The sequence below is a fragment of the Acipenser ruthenus genome, chromosome 11, assembly GCF_902713425.1.
Source record: "Acipenser ruthenus chromosome 11, fAciRut3.2 maternal haplotype, whole genome shotgun sequence".
NCBI classification, from domain to species: domain Eukaryota; kingdom Metazoa; phylum Chordata; class Actinopteri; order Acipenseriformes; family Acipenseridae; genus Acipenser; species Acipenser ruthenus.
This window is the reverse complement of record NC_081199.1, coordinates 27,932,436-27,949,860: the sequence shown is the minus strand read 5'-3', so window position 1 is coordinate 27,949,860 and position 17,425 is coordinate 27,932,436. Positions and strand designations below refer to the sequence as shown.

At 37.7% G+C, this 17,425-nt stretch overlaps 1 protein-coding gene across 1 annotated transcript in view; it reads left to right on the top strand.

Moving 5' to 3' along the window:
• Nucleotides 1-17,425, top strand: part of LOC117426954 (partitioning defective 3 homolog B) — a 242,904-nt gene that overhangs the window by 119,803 nt on the left and 105,676 nt on the right. The window contains exons 11-12 of the mRNA XM_034045222.3: nucleotides 6,852-7,037; nucleotides 11,289-11,459. Coding sequence (XP_033901113.3) covers nucleotides 6,852-7,037; nucleotides 11,289-11,459 — 357 coding nt within the window. The remainder of the gene's footprint in view (nucleotides 1-6,851; nucleotides 7,038-11,288; nucleotides 11,460-17,425) is intronic.

Here is a 17,425-nt window from a genome sequence, read left to right as displayed (position 1 = left end):
GCTTAAATAAAAAATACAGTACAGTTCAATTTACAGTTCAACAATAAAATACATTTGTGCAGATTACCATTTTGCCCTTTTGGTTTTTGGTTACAATGCTTCACACTTCCAGGTATATTTACAATACATTCTCAGTGCACTGAAGGATTTGCACTTAAAATGCATTTGTTGACTCCACAGATGCACAGATTTCTGCCACATGTGACTAGTGTTGAGTAATATACCTCACAATTATATTTAAATATTATACAGCCACACTCATTTTGAACTGAAACTCAGCTGTGTTAAAAGTAGTGGAACTGAGCCAGAAAACCGGCGCACAGGTGATACATTTCACACTATTCTCATTCCTGGATACAGTATGTATGTTAAGCGTTGGCCTTTAAAATGAAATCATTCCATTCTCTATCTTTGGTTATATGAATGAGAAAACATTAGATAAGTACAGTTTGATGTGTACTGTATTCATACTTACACACACAGTGGTTAATTTGTGCACCTCTTCAGCTAGTTAAAAATGTCTTAGTGTTTTGCTCGCAAATGCGTTTTCTTAAAATTCTCAAAACAGTCTGCTGCCAGTGACATTTAATTACTTTACGATTTCAGCTACGTGCCGTAAAGATGACACTGGCTGCGAAAGAAGGACTGCGACTCTATTGTCGTTTTTTATACACAAATAAGATTAGTTGCTTTGAAAAACATCTTGAACGATACAAGCAGATTCTTACACTACTTGGCTTGATTGAATGAGTAGTACACAACAAGCTTCAATATGAAAGCTGAATATTCATTTCAATAAACAAGAAGTTTTTAATGAAAAAAATATATATATTGTAGCCTACTTCACTATAGTGAACACTGACTTTTGTTATACCACTTCTTCCGATTATTACTACTGCTTAATAACAGGAACAACATGTTATGTAGGGTGGTTGTTGAAATTAAGCGTGTTCATGCCTGCCTGTACCCCTACCCCCATGCAGGAACTTTACACATAACTTCCCCTAAAAAAATATAAAAACAATAACAGTCTCTTGCGTTTTTTCAATGAATAGAATTGAATTAATAGAGAATAAAAACAAACCAAGTAAACAACTAGCCTAAACTGATATATATATATATATATTTTTTTTTTTTTAAATCTCCACAAACTGCGGGTTCTGTTGCATTCACAGCACTGATAATATTAGGTATGGATAGATATTGCAGTCCGGACCATGGGTCAAACCTGTGTGTGTGTGTGTTTTTAATCAGTGTCGGCCTTCTGGAGTCTGTAGAATACGTGATTATAAAATCTAACACTAATACATGCTGTTTCAAATAAACTTGTTATGATTTTGAATGTGTGGTTCATAAGAACGGTATTATTGTCATTGCTTGTGCCCCGGCAAATTTAGCACTGCACACACACAGTAATATGTATAGTTGACTCTATGTTATTTTCTCATTAAGCTAAAGTACACACAAAACTAGGACAACTGTACATACTGTATGTACCCGTGTCACATTGGAAAAGTCTATAGAGTCCTGGCTTTCCAAAAATATGTCTTTTTGGAGGTCATTGTAGTTTTCGCTAACTCGGCCTCTGCATTGATGTAAAATATAGCTCTGGCTATAAGGGAGATCTTTCTTTTTTTGTGGTATTCTTGGAAAACTCAGTAAGCCTTTAATAAAACACACATGGCTGTGTGTACTGTAAAAACACATGGCCCATAATATATTTATTTGATCTTAACTTTCAAATACTGTGTTCCCTGTTGGCTTCCTGGGAGGTAGAACCATGGGATTATTTTTTCTCAGTCCCTTTGCTTTTGCACGTCTAAACCGTATAATTGTTCCAAAGGGAAAATCTAAACTTCTCACATAAACTGTGTTTATGTAAAGGATATAAACTGTAATGCTGGAACCAAAAAGAACCCTTCAGATGTCTGACATAATGCGTAAGAAACATTTTTGGTTACAATTGTAATAAACAAGTACAGCATATGTATTAATACATATGAATACATTTGGGATTATAGATTTTTTTCTGCTAATTTCCCTTAAGGTTCAGCCCTGTAAAGAGAGCCACAGTAGTTGCTTTGCGTAGGAGAAACATGACTGTCTATATATACTGTTGTGCAGTTTGTATCTTATTTGTAGAAAAAAATAACCTGAAATTCAACCGTATATAAAGCCTAAAGCTATGGGAATTGAACACTTAAACTGAGCCATTTTCTCACAGCATTTTCATCTATTAACCACATCAAAGAGTACATTTGCCCTATTTAAAACCAGTGCATTAAAAGTAAAAGCTAGGGTTTTATTTTTTTGTCTGTGCTTTTTGTTCCACAGATTCAGTGATAATAAAAATTACTACGTAAACCTCCTAAGACTTCCTAACCCAAATTTCAGAGCACAAATCAAAGAGAGATCTGGCTTTTGAAGTTACTCGATGCCAGAGGGAAGAAAGCGGCCATTAACCATTTGCCGATGTGTGGTCTGACACGCAGAGTGAAGAGAATGAAGATTGCTACAACCTTTCAACTCCATAACACACCTCCCTGCTCTCTCACTGTCCGCCAGAAATAAAGACAACACATAACTGCTTTATTTCATTCAAAAGCCTAGGGTGTCTTCATTTCTGCTGAAAAAAGAAGAAAAAAAGGCCCATGTGAGAATATGATCCCTTATCATTATGGAACAATTTGGCAGGGTTAGGCAACACATTGCAAGGCTGTGACAGTAAAACAGTCAAGGGCACTGGGCAGGTAGTGGAATAAATGTAGTTTCCTTTCCTGCTCCCACTGGAGATTAAAAAAAGAAAACAACTAAATAAAAAGAAAATACGTCTGGATACAGTGATCCCCTCATCAGCAATGCTGGGATCAGATTACCATAAATTAGCCGATTAAAAGTGCAGTGGTCATCTGGAATTAATAATGAGCTGAAATTAATGTTTAATTGAACTTGTCCTGGGAGGGATTTGCTGAGGAAGATTATAGCTGAAACACTCAGTGCTCATGCATTTCATTATCATAAATGAGGCTCAAATACAGTAAACATTATTCTCTCTCTCTCTCTCCATCTCATCACAGGCCCAATCCCTTAATGTGGATAAAAGGATTGTGTGACACATTCGCACTGTGCATGATAACTGGATGTGCAGTTATCTCAACTTTTTATTTCTTCTTTTTTTATTTACTTTGGAAGTCGTTATAATCTAGAGTGGGTTTTCAGATGAGATAGGTTAGAAGATATTGCGCATCACAAGAGATTAAATATGAAATAGAAGGATTAATTAATTCCCTTTCATCGCATCCACACGGTTTGCTAATGACAAAGCACTGGACCTTTCCAAGCTTTGAGTAAGGCTATAGGAGCTGACATGTCAGCCATCCAAAACATCTTGGTTAGTCATTACATTGATGGATTAGGCACTTTTTTTTGCTTTCATCATCAGGTTTCCTTTTCTCCCAAAACATTCTCAGAAAAATTACTTTCAACTTTTGAAGTTGTTTTTTTTTTTTTTTTAAAGTTACTATGTATTTGTTTTAATTATTCTGAAATTATAATATATAAATGTTGAAATTATACATTTCAGTCATGTTTGGTGTCACTTTTCAAAGACTATAAAACTCTTCTCAGAACATTAGACTTTATGTGGTTAAATTACTTTTAATTCTTGGCCATGTTGACCTCAGGGTTTAATAAGTGTATTGTCTTAGAACATCCATGGTGTTTTATAGTTCGGAACTGAGAAAACAGCAGGCTTCTGGCCTCTAACAGGCATTGTGTTATTGGTGAGACAAGCTGGATAAAAGCCTTAGTGTTGAAGGACAGAGACGAACCACCCAGTCCTATTATATGTTTCTTTGTAGGTTAAATATAGTTGACAAAATCTTCCAAACAGGATAACAGCTGTCAAAACACAATATGAAGCAGCTAAGCAAAAAAATAATTGTGCCACTTGGACTGTGAGAAACCTCTGTACAGTTTATTTTTATTGTTATTCTGTTTCCCTGTTATATAGAATCTGTGTCCTTATGGTCTGTTCCTTATTTAGTGCCAGAAACCATACAGTTCCTTATTTGTTTGAATGTACAGTACACATTAAAACTTTCCTCGTACTGTGGTCAGTTTAATTATTGTGATACAAAAATACTTCTTGGCATGACACCGAATTTGAATGTGCATTGGTATATATTTTGAGTTAGTACAGTATTTGTGAAACAATTTGGAGATTGTCTATATTTTACGACATAGCGCTGAGTAGTACGCTCAGGACTCGAAGGTTTCAAATCTAGCTGGGTTATGTCTCCTGGGACTGGACTCCAGAGTGAAGGGGCATAAAATCTGAAAGCCCTGCCTTTTGTCAATCAAGCCAGAGTTTCGGGATAGCTGGCAGTTCACAGTGGGAAGACCTCAATGAAAAGGCCTGGAGTGTAGACTGACACCCAGTCACAAAGACAGCTTGGCCAAGGTCCTGCAGGGACCTGTGGGTTACAAGTCAGGTTTTTAAAATCACTCCAGTTGTCAGTGGGAGCATAGTGCACAGCTGCAAGGAATGCTGTAATGTGCTAACTTATTGTTGTTCAGGTCAGCTCCCTAGTGCCTCAGTTTTGAACACTTTTGGGTCTATTCAATTGATCTAAAAACGATGGCCGAACTAAATGCCACCATTGTTAAAAATCTCCTAACAGTGTGTGTGTGAATCTCTTTTGTGTATTTATGTTTTTTAAAACTAAAATGCCAGCACATTTCTTATATGTACAGAATAGTAGTATTCTGTCAAGCACTCACTTAATTTCATACAGTCATTATGAAAAGTAGCGTGGAAGAGTGCAGTTTGCATAATGTACAGCATGTACAGGTATATCTCTGTGTGGCAGCATGGCCCTTGGGTGCTATTTATCAACTTAAAAATAAAAATACATTGAATCAAACAAATGTTGTTTATAATGAAGCTCATTTCAGAATCTTCATGTGAAACTTTTATTTAAAAAAAAAATAAAAAAAAATTCTCTCTGGACTATTGAAGCCCTCTGTGTAGGACTAGTTGTCCTACAGCTTACACTGTGGCATACTTACATACACATCACAGACTATATTTTAAGAATGCTTCAAGCAAACTTGAGGCCTTTTGGATCTTGGACATACATTCATAAAAGTACCAATGTTTTAAAACCCAAATGTTAATGTATTCTATTTACAGGGATTCACTTAGCTTTTATCATTAGGTTCTCATGTGAGTACCAGCAGAAATGGTTTGGTACGCAGCAAAATTAGGGGTCATCATCCAAGTCGCTGTCTAGCTCCTCCTCCGACAGTTCAAACAATTTTGATGTCAAAGATCAGGGTTGAAAATTTGGAGCTAGATTCTAGTGCCAGGGTACCTCATATAGAGTGAGTGACATTAAATTCTGGTTCCAGTGGACATGTAGTAGTAGTAGTAGTAGTAGTAGTAGTATTAGTATTATTATTAGTGGGGGGGGGGGCTTAGGTCGGCCTAGGTGTCCTCTGCTCACCGCGTACAAGCAAACCCCTGTAGACTGGCCAGGCGCCTGTAAGTTGCCCAGAGCTGCGTGGTCCTCCGACACAGTAACTCTGAGGTGACTGCACGGCAGGCCTGCAGAGTGAAAAGAAGCGGACACGTTTGGAGGACACGTGTGTCCGTCTTTGTCCCTCCTGAGTCTGCGCGGGGGTGGCAGCGGTGAGCTGCCACCCCAGTTAAAATAAATGGGCTTACCAAATTGGGGAGAAAATAAGAAAAATATTTGGCGATTCCAAATGTTTTAAAAAAAAAAAAGTAATGCACTTCAGTTATTCACTTTATTAGTGTTGTTGAACATGTTAGCTTGATGGCACAACAGTATTTATGGAAGAATATAACTGAGGGAAAAAAAAATATTAATTGATGTAAAATGCTTAAGTAAATCATATTTTTAAAACTCACGTTTAAATGTAATGGCCCTCAAACATCGACATCTCCTCTCATGCGTGCTCAGTTTGTTAAGCGAAACTTCAGCAGCTTCCACAACGCCACTACTCTTAACTATATTCCTCTTCCCTGAATGGGCAGCTAAATCAAGATCCCTGCTATGGTTGTTTCAGTTGTCCATTAAAAAATGATTGATGTTATGAACTGGAGTGATTCCACCTATCGCGCTCTCTCTTTTTTATTTTTTATATATAAATCCTTGAATCAGCCAATCTAGCGCTAGCAGGGATGCACTTTTAGTGAATTGGAACCCTCCTGCCTTATGTGAAATATGGGGACTGGTATTTAAGTAATGTCAGTGGTAATCCGCTCAGTTACCTGGGGATCAATGACAGATCCCAGAATCTCACCTTGAGACTCAATAGAAAATCAGGAGGTTAGGCAGGTATGGATCACAGCTAGATAATATCGCAGCCTGTATGAAAAATGCTTTCCTGTTAAGAATGTACTGACAGTTTTTATTTTTGTTGGTGCACATGCGTACCTGCGTACCAGTTATGTGAACCCCTGTCTATATATAAAGACTCTATGGGCTAGTTTTTCGAAAAGATTTACTCAAAATTGTCGGCTTTTGCCCGAAACGTCCTGAAAATATAATATTTTTTAATCTTTTAAACTTTTTGTGTACATCTTTTAAAAAACTCTTTATATATAGTGTGTGTGTATTTAATAACCTGGCTGCAACTGTTCTAGATTAGTTTCATGATGCTTCCCTGCTTTACATACGGCCATTGCTTTACACGATTGCTTTCATTCTTCCTATTGTTGTATTGATTTAGTGCTCACTTTTTATAAAGCATGTTAGGAGTCAGACCAGGTGAAATAGTGTTGTAATGTGTTAAAATGACATGTCTCTCTCTGTGTTTAACAGAAGGGGGAGCAGGACTGTGTCATCCCCTTCCAGGAGGGTAAGGAGCAGATGATGTTCGAGGTCCCTCTGAATGACTCCGGCTCAGCTGGGCTGGGAGTGAGCCTGAAAGGGAACAAATCCCGAGAGACCGGAGCTGACCTTGGCATTTTCATCAAATCCATCATCCACGGCGGGGCTGCCTATAAGGTATGGATCGTCTCTGGATGGTGTCAGCCTGCAGTATGACTAGAAAAGTGAACGTGATACTTTTGTGTTTGACATGATCAGGTAACAAACCACAGTTTCAGCAACCCAACTATGACCATATGCCTAATTTCCAAAGGGAAGAGGGGGCAGCATGCCTCAATCAAGTTTTCATTGACTGAAGATTGTTTTAGAATAAGCCTTTTGCCCAAGCTATAGCAACCATCCCTTCCACTTTTTAAGCTAGTTACGCTGATTTACTCTTGCTCCACAACCCAGAGCACTCCTTCTGTTGGTTATGCCACTTCAAATGTAAGCTTAACATAGTGACATGTACAGTACAGTACAGTAGGTAGGCTCAATGGATATTACCCATAGCTTCAAACACTGGGATACAACTTCTAAGCCCAACTCTAAATGTATCTCTTTGAGTAATACCAGTAATTAAAAAGATCTGCTGTAGTTGATTGATAAGTATTTATCTTTGCACCTGTGTTTCGTATTTAAAGCAGATATCTGTAGCTGTGGTACAGAATATACATTGCTTTAGCCGGGAGAGAAGCTGTGCTTTATAGAAACGCTTAGCCTAAAATTGCAAACTCTGAAAGACCATCCCTTTGGCATTCATTTGAAGTCAGTCTTTTCCTGCTGTCTGTGAGGCAGAATAATCAGACTCTCTCTAAAAAAGTGCATTTGTATTTTAATACACTTAATGCTCCAATCTGTAATCTCTTTCTTTTTCTCCGCAATTCCCTGTTGTGTGTTAAGAGGTTCTAAACTGTGTTCATAAATTTAACATTCTGACATATTGACTGCTGAGTCCGCCTCTCTCTGTAATTAATAATGTACAGCAGCCTAGTTACAGTTAATGTTGCAATACATGGGATGTGAATCATATTTCACATTTCATGTAAACACTTCATGTTTTGTAATTTGTATTTAGCATGTTGCATGTCTGTCTAACAAAACCCTAGTCCAGGTAGTCCCTGGCATTGATATATATATATTTTTCAGTTTAATAAAAGCATTCCTGTTTCAATCATTTAAATTACATATATGGGTGTACAGTACTGTCCGAAGTAATTTACTTGTGATATTTTAAGATGCGTCATTTGTAAAAGAAAGTAATGATGTGCTGAAAATAACAGCACTGTTTTTTTGTGTTTTCTCATTTGGAAGTTTGCCTGTAGGAAAGATTGTAGACACCTAGTTGGATTGATGTGATATTTGCTATACTGCTTTATAATAGTGGGGGGAAAAAACAGGCACACATTTGTATACCAAAACGTCCCCCACATATTTTCAAATGACCCTGTGATCTCGTGAGCATTCCCCTATGATCTGACTGAACACCTTTATGTGACCTGTTTAAAAATAACATCCCCTGCCGCAGCTGTAAATTCAGAATTAGAGATCTCAATATCAAGAAAAAGTTGATGACCATGGCGCATATAAACTGTATATGTAGAATAAAAAATACAAATAAATAAGATCTAGAAGTAAAGTACTTCATGGTATTAAAATGTGGAATAACTGTGTTCTTAAGAGACATGTTGAAATGTAAATGTGACATACAAACTGACAGGTGTACAGACAGAGAGATGCCCCCATATAACCCCACAATCGGATACACCCAAGAATGTATGTCAAATTAATAACAAGTGTCATCACATTTTACTAAGTGTGAGGACAGACAGTCACCAGAATCTTCTGCTCTCAATAACCTATAGTAAATCATGTTAATACCAAGTTTCATTACAGCTGGATATGTGGTTTCAGATGTGTGTAAAAATGCGTGACATAAATATGTATGAAAGTACAGCCATCTCCATTATATCCCTTTCGCCTAGGAAGAACTTTAGAAACGAATATATTCACACAGGCACTCCCAACAAATGTATTCTCAGGAACTTGGAAAGTTCTCCATGACTGTATAATCTGTAGCCCTTCACTTTTTGACACCCTTAGGTTGCCTAATCAGTACAAGAAGTTTTGAAATGCCAGTGAGAAAATGACCCTACCACCTTAACAGCGATATTTCATCAACATTTATTTATAAGGCATTCTTTCTCGCATTCTTTAAATTTCAAAGGTCACAGGCACTTCTGAAATAGGCAGAAGTGTGATATTATTTGCCTGCTGAGGTTTTCAGAAGCCAGAAAGTGTTACCGCCTCTGAGAATGTGACTTGATGGATTCCTCATTGTGGATTCCTCATATATATATATATATATATAAGAAAACAACAACAAAAAACCTGTTTGAGAATAAGTTTTTAAGAAAGGGTGGAAAGTACTTTTTATGACTGTGCATACCGTAAAACTTCAATTAAACACCTCTGGTGTTTATTTACAATATTTGTCAGCAGACCCGTGCGTATTAGAGACCGGCGATTATTTGAGACCGGCGTTTATATTAGATCACTAGCATCACATGCTTTATGCGGTCATTCAGAAGCCACAACATTGTAATTCAATCTAAACATTCCAGCAACTTTGTTAAAAGGTTGTGTGTCAGTGGGAACTAAGTAACAGTTTTGTTTTATAACAATTATTGTACACCCTCAAGTATAACGCGAAAGTATTATTAGTCTTTTTATATGCACTGGTTAACAAGGATACGGTATGCAAAACATTGGAAAAATGAACAAGCAGAACTATGAATTTGTATTAAAAAACAAAATTAGATCTACCATTGTTAATAATAATAATAATAATAATAATAATAATAATAATAATAATAATAGCTTCGATGTCAAAGACAGAGATCCGGCGTTTATTTACAATGTTTGCCAGCAGACTCGGCGCGTATTGGAGACAGGCGATTATTTGAGACCCGGCAATTATTTGAGGTTTTACGGTATGCATCCTTCTTCAGTAAAAACAAAGTCAGTTTTAATTAAACTAATGAGGCAAGCTCTGCACTAATTCTCTGGATGTCTGAAAGTCAGGCCAAACTAGGCTTTACCTGGGAAGTGAAAGGCCAGGTTCAAGGGCAGAGTGAAGGGGATGACAGCACTAAGATGCTTTAAAATCCACATAGGCTTTCACAGATATTCAGGGGTTAGTTTACTGCCATTATGTCATCATCTCTGGATTAGGTTCCAATGCTTTGTTGACAGAAGTGTTTTTCAACTCCACAGGTGTAGCTTCTGGCTCAGTCTGGGTGAAAACCAGGTTTGCATTTGTAAAAAAAGGAGATTCCGTGCAGACTTGCAATTATAAAAGTTGTGAAGTTAAATTGCGATGCCACTTGTTTAACCTTTAAACCAAATACAGGTGTTGCACAAATGCTGTAACGCCTGCTATCAAAATGGGAAAGGGTGTATGGTAACCATACAGGATACCACGGATAGGAGGTGATGAAAGAGGTTTTAAATTGTTCTATGTGGGATACATGCATCAATTATTATCACCTGTTCTTTCAACAAGTTTTGGAGTGAAAATCTGCAGTCAAGTCTGCTCTCTGGAATAGCCCATAAGGTCATCACTTTTTGTTCTTCAGTCTGTAATTTGTCTAGATATGGAAGAGGAAGCTTTTATGTATGTCAGCATGGGTGCTTTTTGCATAATACATTTGTAAGGGACAGCCCATGTATACAAAGTATGTGCATCCTATTGATTAAGTTCACTCTGTTATCTTGACATACTGTATGTTTATTTTATTAATATCAATTAACACACCATAAACAACAATAGTAGATACAAATGTTAAAAAGAATATATGGCAGCAGGCAAAGATTCATACTGTACAAGGAAACCCCATATGTAAGGAAATTGTGTCTCATATTAGAATATAAGAATTGGAAGCCTCATATTAGAACATAACAATACCTACTGTAAGTATCTTCATACAGGACCTGTGAATATTACATTTCTGTTGTAAGGACTTTAAGTTAGTTCAATTAAACAGGAATAAAGTAGATTCCTTTTGCCTCTCCAATGGTTTATGGCAGTAGCTCTCCTCCGTGGATGAGAGATGAGAGAAAATAATCTAAGGGTTTTTTTATAGCATAATTAATATTCATCCTAATAAACTTCCAGTGCTCTTTTACACTCCATTTAACATTCAGGCAACATAATTCTCTGATAAGCAATCAAGTCCCTTGGAACCTAGGAACTGTAACCCTTTCCATTAACAACTCAAGCTGCATTTGTTTAATACATGGGTGACTTAGAAAAAAAGGAAAATGATGTTTCACAAAGCCACTGCTGTAGGCCTGTCCCCTGAGCTGATTACCTGTTCTGTGTTGCAGGATGGGCGCCTGAGGGTGAATGACCAGCTCATAGCGGTGAACGGGGAGTCTCTGCGGGGGAAATCCAACCATGAGGCCATGGAGACGCTGCGCCGCTCCATGTCGATGGAGGGAAACATTCGGGGGATGATTCAGCTGGTTGTGGCCAGGAGGCTGGAAAAACAAAATGAGGTAATCATGCAGTCCAGGGCCTACAATTCAGGGCTTGAACTTTTAGTTCTGTTGAAACCAATCCAATATGATTATTCAATTTGTCTTTTGTTTCTCAAACTTCTTGTCAGTCTAGCTTGCAACATTAAATCCTATTACTTCCAGCAAATTTTGTTCAGTTTGATTTAGTTTTAATTGTAATATTATACACATCTAGTAAGCTTATACCAATCAAAGACCAACCATCTTTTAAACAATACAGTAGGTGTTCAACATCTAGTTATAAGACCAATTAAATGCCACTTATAATGTACTTTTTAAATTAATTATAATCTCATTACACCTTTTGGGGCTAAAAAGGTAGTAACTAAAGATTGTGATATTTGTTAGCATACGAACATTATTTCCAAATTGCATATTAAAGTTGAAAAATAACAATTCCGGCACAATTGTCTGTTAAACCATTAAAAAAAGAGATATAGGGCAAATTTGGGTACCTTTACCCTAGTGATAGCAGGATAAAAGGAAGAAAAGTCTGGGAAATTTGCAGCAATTTCATAAGGGACTTGTAAAGAGAGGTAAGGGATTAATTTGTAAAGGCTTGACTATTACTGCTTTAAGGGAGTAAAGTAATTGATCATAGTTAAATGAACAGTCTGAACCTATCTCAATCAGTGTTGAACATTAAGAATAAAAATGGATGTAATGTTTTTAGTGTAAGGTTCATGAGTATTGCTACAATTATCCCTGCATAGTTTTACAGATTAACTGCTAGTCTCCATAAATTAACGTCTTCGGATGTACAAAGTGATGCCAAAACTAACTAATGGAAACAACTTTGTGCAGATAGCAGTCTTGGGGTAATGGAGTCTCTGGCTGTCTATTCCCATAGTGCTTGGGGTCAGAGGAGCTTTGTTGCATTTCAGACAGATACTCATCAGGCTTATACTGCTGATGGCGCCAGTCCTCCCTCAAGCTGAACTGACAAACACCCACAAACTGGCTCTCAGTTCTTCACAGACTGGGTTTAACCCATCTGTGTGGCAAGGTGGGGAGAGCTTTCCAGACCACTCAGTGAAGTCAGTCAGACCCCCAAATGGGGATCCAACTCCCCTACCTATTCCAAGTCTTCACTGATTCTAACAACAGAGTACATTTTTCACATAGATTCATGACTATTGTAAACAGTTGTGACTAACAGTCTATGAAGAATGTGTAACAAAGGTTTGATTTAATTGAATTCTTTTAAAATAAAGATGCATTTTTATAGGATGTGGCCTGAGCTCAATGATAATTCCGTTAGTCCGAAATAGAGGTGGGGAGTGACTGTGACACCCGGCCCCCCTTCTCGTCGCAGTACTCCCCTGTACAGGTCAATACGCTCCAACAATCTATTACAAGATTATTGGCAGAGACAGTAATGTGGGCTACAATGACGAATCTGTTCTACAAGCCGAATACTTTAATTAGCCTGACTACTGATCAGTTGCTAGCGTATCGATTCATTCAATTTATTATAGAGAGAAAGCCGAATTTTAAAGTGAGTGCCTGCTGCTTTGCTCTGTAGATTTGTGGCAATCCCAGTGGGCCCAGCTTTAATTTAGTAATAGTTTGCCTTAATGGAATAAAAGCCTCAGCAAAACATGCTGTAATTTTGTTCAATGGGGTTTGATTGAAGGGACTTTGTAAGATGATGCTTTTATATTGTTTCTGCGGTGACATCATTTTGATAGGAAGAGTATGTTCCTCTTTGACACTTTATGCTTAATTTGCATGTGTAGCATTTAAATGAGTTGAAGCTACCGGGACTTACTGCATTAGCTGCAGCCTCTCTCGCAAGCACAGTAGCTTTTTGCCAAAATTTAAATAAAACAAATTACAAATTGAACCCAAAAATTGGGCACCCGTCAGAATTAGATCACATTAGATGGTCGATCATTGATTTTGATTTATTTTTATAGCCTCTGTAAACGACAAATAATTATCTGGGGTAAAGCTGGGGCCATGTTTTAAAGTAGTAATTCTGCAATGATCCAGACAGATAGGCTAACAATGTTGCCTGATATTGCTAATGATCTGAAATATGTTTCTTAGATAAACATAATAGTATAGGCTGTAGTAACCTATTTTCTACATAACTCGATTTAAATGTCATTTTGTTAAAAATAAAAAACGAGAAGGAAAAAAGGCTGTTAAACAATAGTAAAAGGAAACAGAAATAATCTCTAGCCTTAAAAGCACAGATGTTAAAGCTCTTAGCAAATCAGTGCCCCACATGTACCAGTTCCTCTCTCCCTGCTGGGGTCTGGAGGAAAATGTTAATACGGTATCTCAAGGTCTAATCACATCTCTTTCACCATAGCTTTTAAGCAACCATCTATATACCTTGGCAGAATCGGATTATAGCAGCTTGGAAGATAATGAAATCAAGCTTGAGAAAAGCCTGGTCTCCCCAGCTGCAGGGACTCAGTCCCTGTTGAGGGATCTCCAGAACAGTTAGCATAATGGGAATAGCAGACAGTTGTATAGTGTCTGTCTGTCTGTCTGCCTGTATCTATCTATCTATCTATCTATCTATCTATCTATCTATCTATCTATCTATCTATAATATATACTGTATATATATATATATATATATATATATATATATATATATATATATATATATCTATATATACAGTACTGTGCAAAAGTTTTAGGCAGGTGTGAAAAAATGCTGTAAAGTAAGAATGCTTTCAAAAATAGACATGTTAATAGATTATATTTATCAATTAACTAAATGCAAAGTGAGTGAACAGAAGAAAAATCTAAATCAAATCCATATTTGGTGTGACCACCCTTTGCCTTCAAAACAGCATCAATTCTTCTAGGTACACTTGCACAAATGTGAGGTTGCTGAAGACAGTTTACTGTCAAAAGTCATACACCATGGCAAGACTGAGCACAGCAACAAAACACAAGGTAGTTATACTGCATCAGCAAGGTCTCTCCCAGGCATAAATTTCAAGGCAGACAGGGGTTTCCAGATGTGCTGTCCAAGCTCTTTTGAAGAAGCACAAAGAAACGGGCAACGTTCAGGACCATAGACGCAGTGGTCGGCCAAGGAAACTTACTGCAACAGATGAAAGACACATCATGCTTACTTCCCTTCACAATCGGAAGATGTCCAGCAGTGCCATCAGCTCAGAATTGGCAGAAAACAGTGGGACCCTGGTACACCCATCTACTGTCCGGAGAAGTCTGGTCAGAAGTGGCCTTCATGGAAGACTTGCGGCCAAAAAGCCATACCTCCGACGTGGAAACAAGGCCAAGCGACTCAACTATGCACGAAAACACAGGAACTGGGGTGCAGAAAAATGGCAGCAGGTGCTCTGGACTGATGAGTCAAAATTTGAAATATTTGGCTGTAGCAGAAGGCAGTTTGTTCGCCGAAGGGCTGGAGAGCGGTACACGAATGAGTGTCTGCAGGCAACAGTGAAGCATGGTAGAGGTTCCTTGCAAGTTTGGGGCTGCATTTCTGCAAATGGAGTTGGGGATTTGGTCAGAATTAATGGTCTCCTCAATGCTGAGAAGTACAGGCAGATACTTATCCATCATGCAATACCATCAGGGAGGCATCTGATTGGCCCCAAATTTATTCTGCAGCATGACAACGACCCCAAACATACAGCGAAAGTCATTAAGAACTATCTTCAGCGTAAAGAAGAACAAGGAGTCCTGGAAGTGATGGTATGGCCCCCACAGAGCCCTGATCTCAACATCGTCGAGTCTGTCTGGGATTACATGAAGAGAGAGAAGCAACTGAGGCTGCCTAAATCCACAGAAGAACTGTGGTTAGTTCTCCAAGATATTTGGGCCAACCTACCTGCCGAGTTCCTTCAAAAACTGTGTGCAAGTGTACCTAGAAGAATTGATGCTGTTTTGAAGGCAAAGAGTGGTCACACCAAATATTGATTTGATGTAGATTTTTTTTCTGTTCACTCACTTTGCATTTTGTTAATTGATAAATGTAAACTATTAACATGTCTATTTTTGAAAGCATTCTTACTTTACAGCATTTTTTCACACCTGCCTAAAACTTTTGCACAGTACTGTATATATATATTATTAGCAACTGGATGAATAATGGCCATTGTTTCCTGATAAAAAAAAATGTGGTAAGGCGACTATCAATCGCTCAGTAATTCAATAGCGTCACCAGGAAAGGCAGTCATTTGGTATTGATAATGTATTCATTAATCACAAATATAGCATTATAAATGTTGTGCAGTATTGTCTCCTGTCTCATTACTGGCAAGCAACTGGAGGAATGATGTAGGGGAAGATCAAACAGAATTTCATGTAGTGGTCAGAAGAAGGTCTATTAATAGTACGCTTCTCCAATATCATCAAAAGAAAACTGACTGTTCTGCATTGAACAGTTTTTCCTAAAATTAAATTAAGATTTGCAAGGTAATACATACAGCCATCCACTAGCATACAGGCACAAACATACAGCGCACAGCTCAAATTGAAGATTCTCCCTAATAGCATTATTAGGGATTGACTTGGCTACAATATAAAACACTTTAACTAGCTCTCCTGCCCTTTGCTCTTTTTCTTTTGTACTCTCACATTCTGACTCATACCTAGATCTCTAAAATCGCAAGCTTTGCTTCTGCCTTGGAGTACTGGAGGCAGATAATATTTAAATGGAAGAATTGGCCCAAGAACGCTCATTGATCCCCCTTTAATCTCATTTACTTTCAGTCACTGTCTGAATTTGGTAACTTTGCTTTTTTATTTTTCTTCCATTTCATTCCTATTCACAGCCACTGAACTGACCACCCTCTCTCCAAAATATACTCTCACCACTCACACTTGTATTCCCACTAACATGCTCACATGCTGGGTTGGCGACTTTATTATTAGTTAAAGAAGCTGGACCATGTCATGTGATCAACTTATATGAAAATCTAAATACAGTATATAAGATCTAAGGTAACTGTGCAAAGGGTGTCCGACCAGTTGGTATCCCTGTAACTGTGAAATCAAGGACCACTTTGTCACATTTATTTGTGGACTACCACTGTTGACAAGTCTATGGTCAGAAGGACCTAGGGACTAATAAGGAAGATGGTTGCAGTGCACTGTGACACCGAGAGACAACAGTCAGTGCACACAATAACCCAAACACTGAAGGCAGGAAGTAAGCAAGCTGTTGAACAATGTGATCACAGAGATACACAGGATGGATTTCCACCAGGTACTGCGTGGGAAGCTGTTTTATTATCCTCTTCCTTTCAAAGGTGATACATCCTGAATATATGGACCATCATGATTACCACCGTGTTTTCTACATGTATCTGTGTGTATAAATCAGAGTTGTAGAAACTGGGTGATATTTTTTCCAGTCATGCATTGCCATGCAATGATTCAAACTTATTATTCAAGGCTTTTATTTAAAAAAGGTCAGTCTCATAAAGAAAAAAAAAAAACATTCTGGTGCTTCATATGTCGGTTTGATTTTTGTTTATGCATACAGCACACATTCATTTAAAAACAGGTTGCAATGGTAGGGGAACAAGTAATAAAGGTTCTTGTTGTACAGTCATGCTCACACAAACCTATACATGACATTGACATTTAGGTAATTAACACAATGCCTGCATGTTCAAATTTGACTTTCAAATCTGAACTTTACATGAGGATTTTCACAAGCATTCATGCCTTCAAACTATTTGAAGATTGGTGGTGATGAGGGGGGGAGGGGGGGGGGGGACATAGTCAGACATAGTTTTCTGAAAGATGTATGAACACAAGTATCATCCTATGTACCTCACGCCAAGATTACATGATATACATAACACTGTTAATAGGGTTTAGGACCACCATTTGCAGTCAGTAAAGCACTAACTAAACGAGCTATATTCTGGAAGAAATATATGGCCATTCCTTAATTGCCATGTTTAATTCCTTTAGTGAAGTTTGGGTTGGAAGACTGCAGT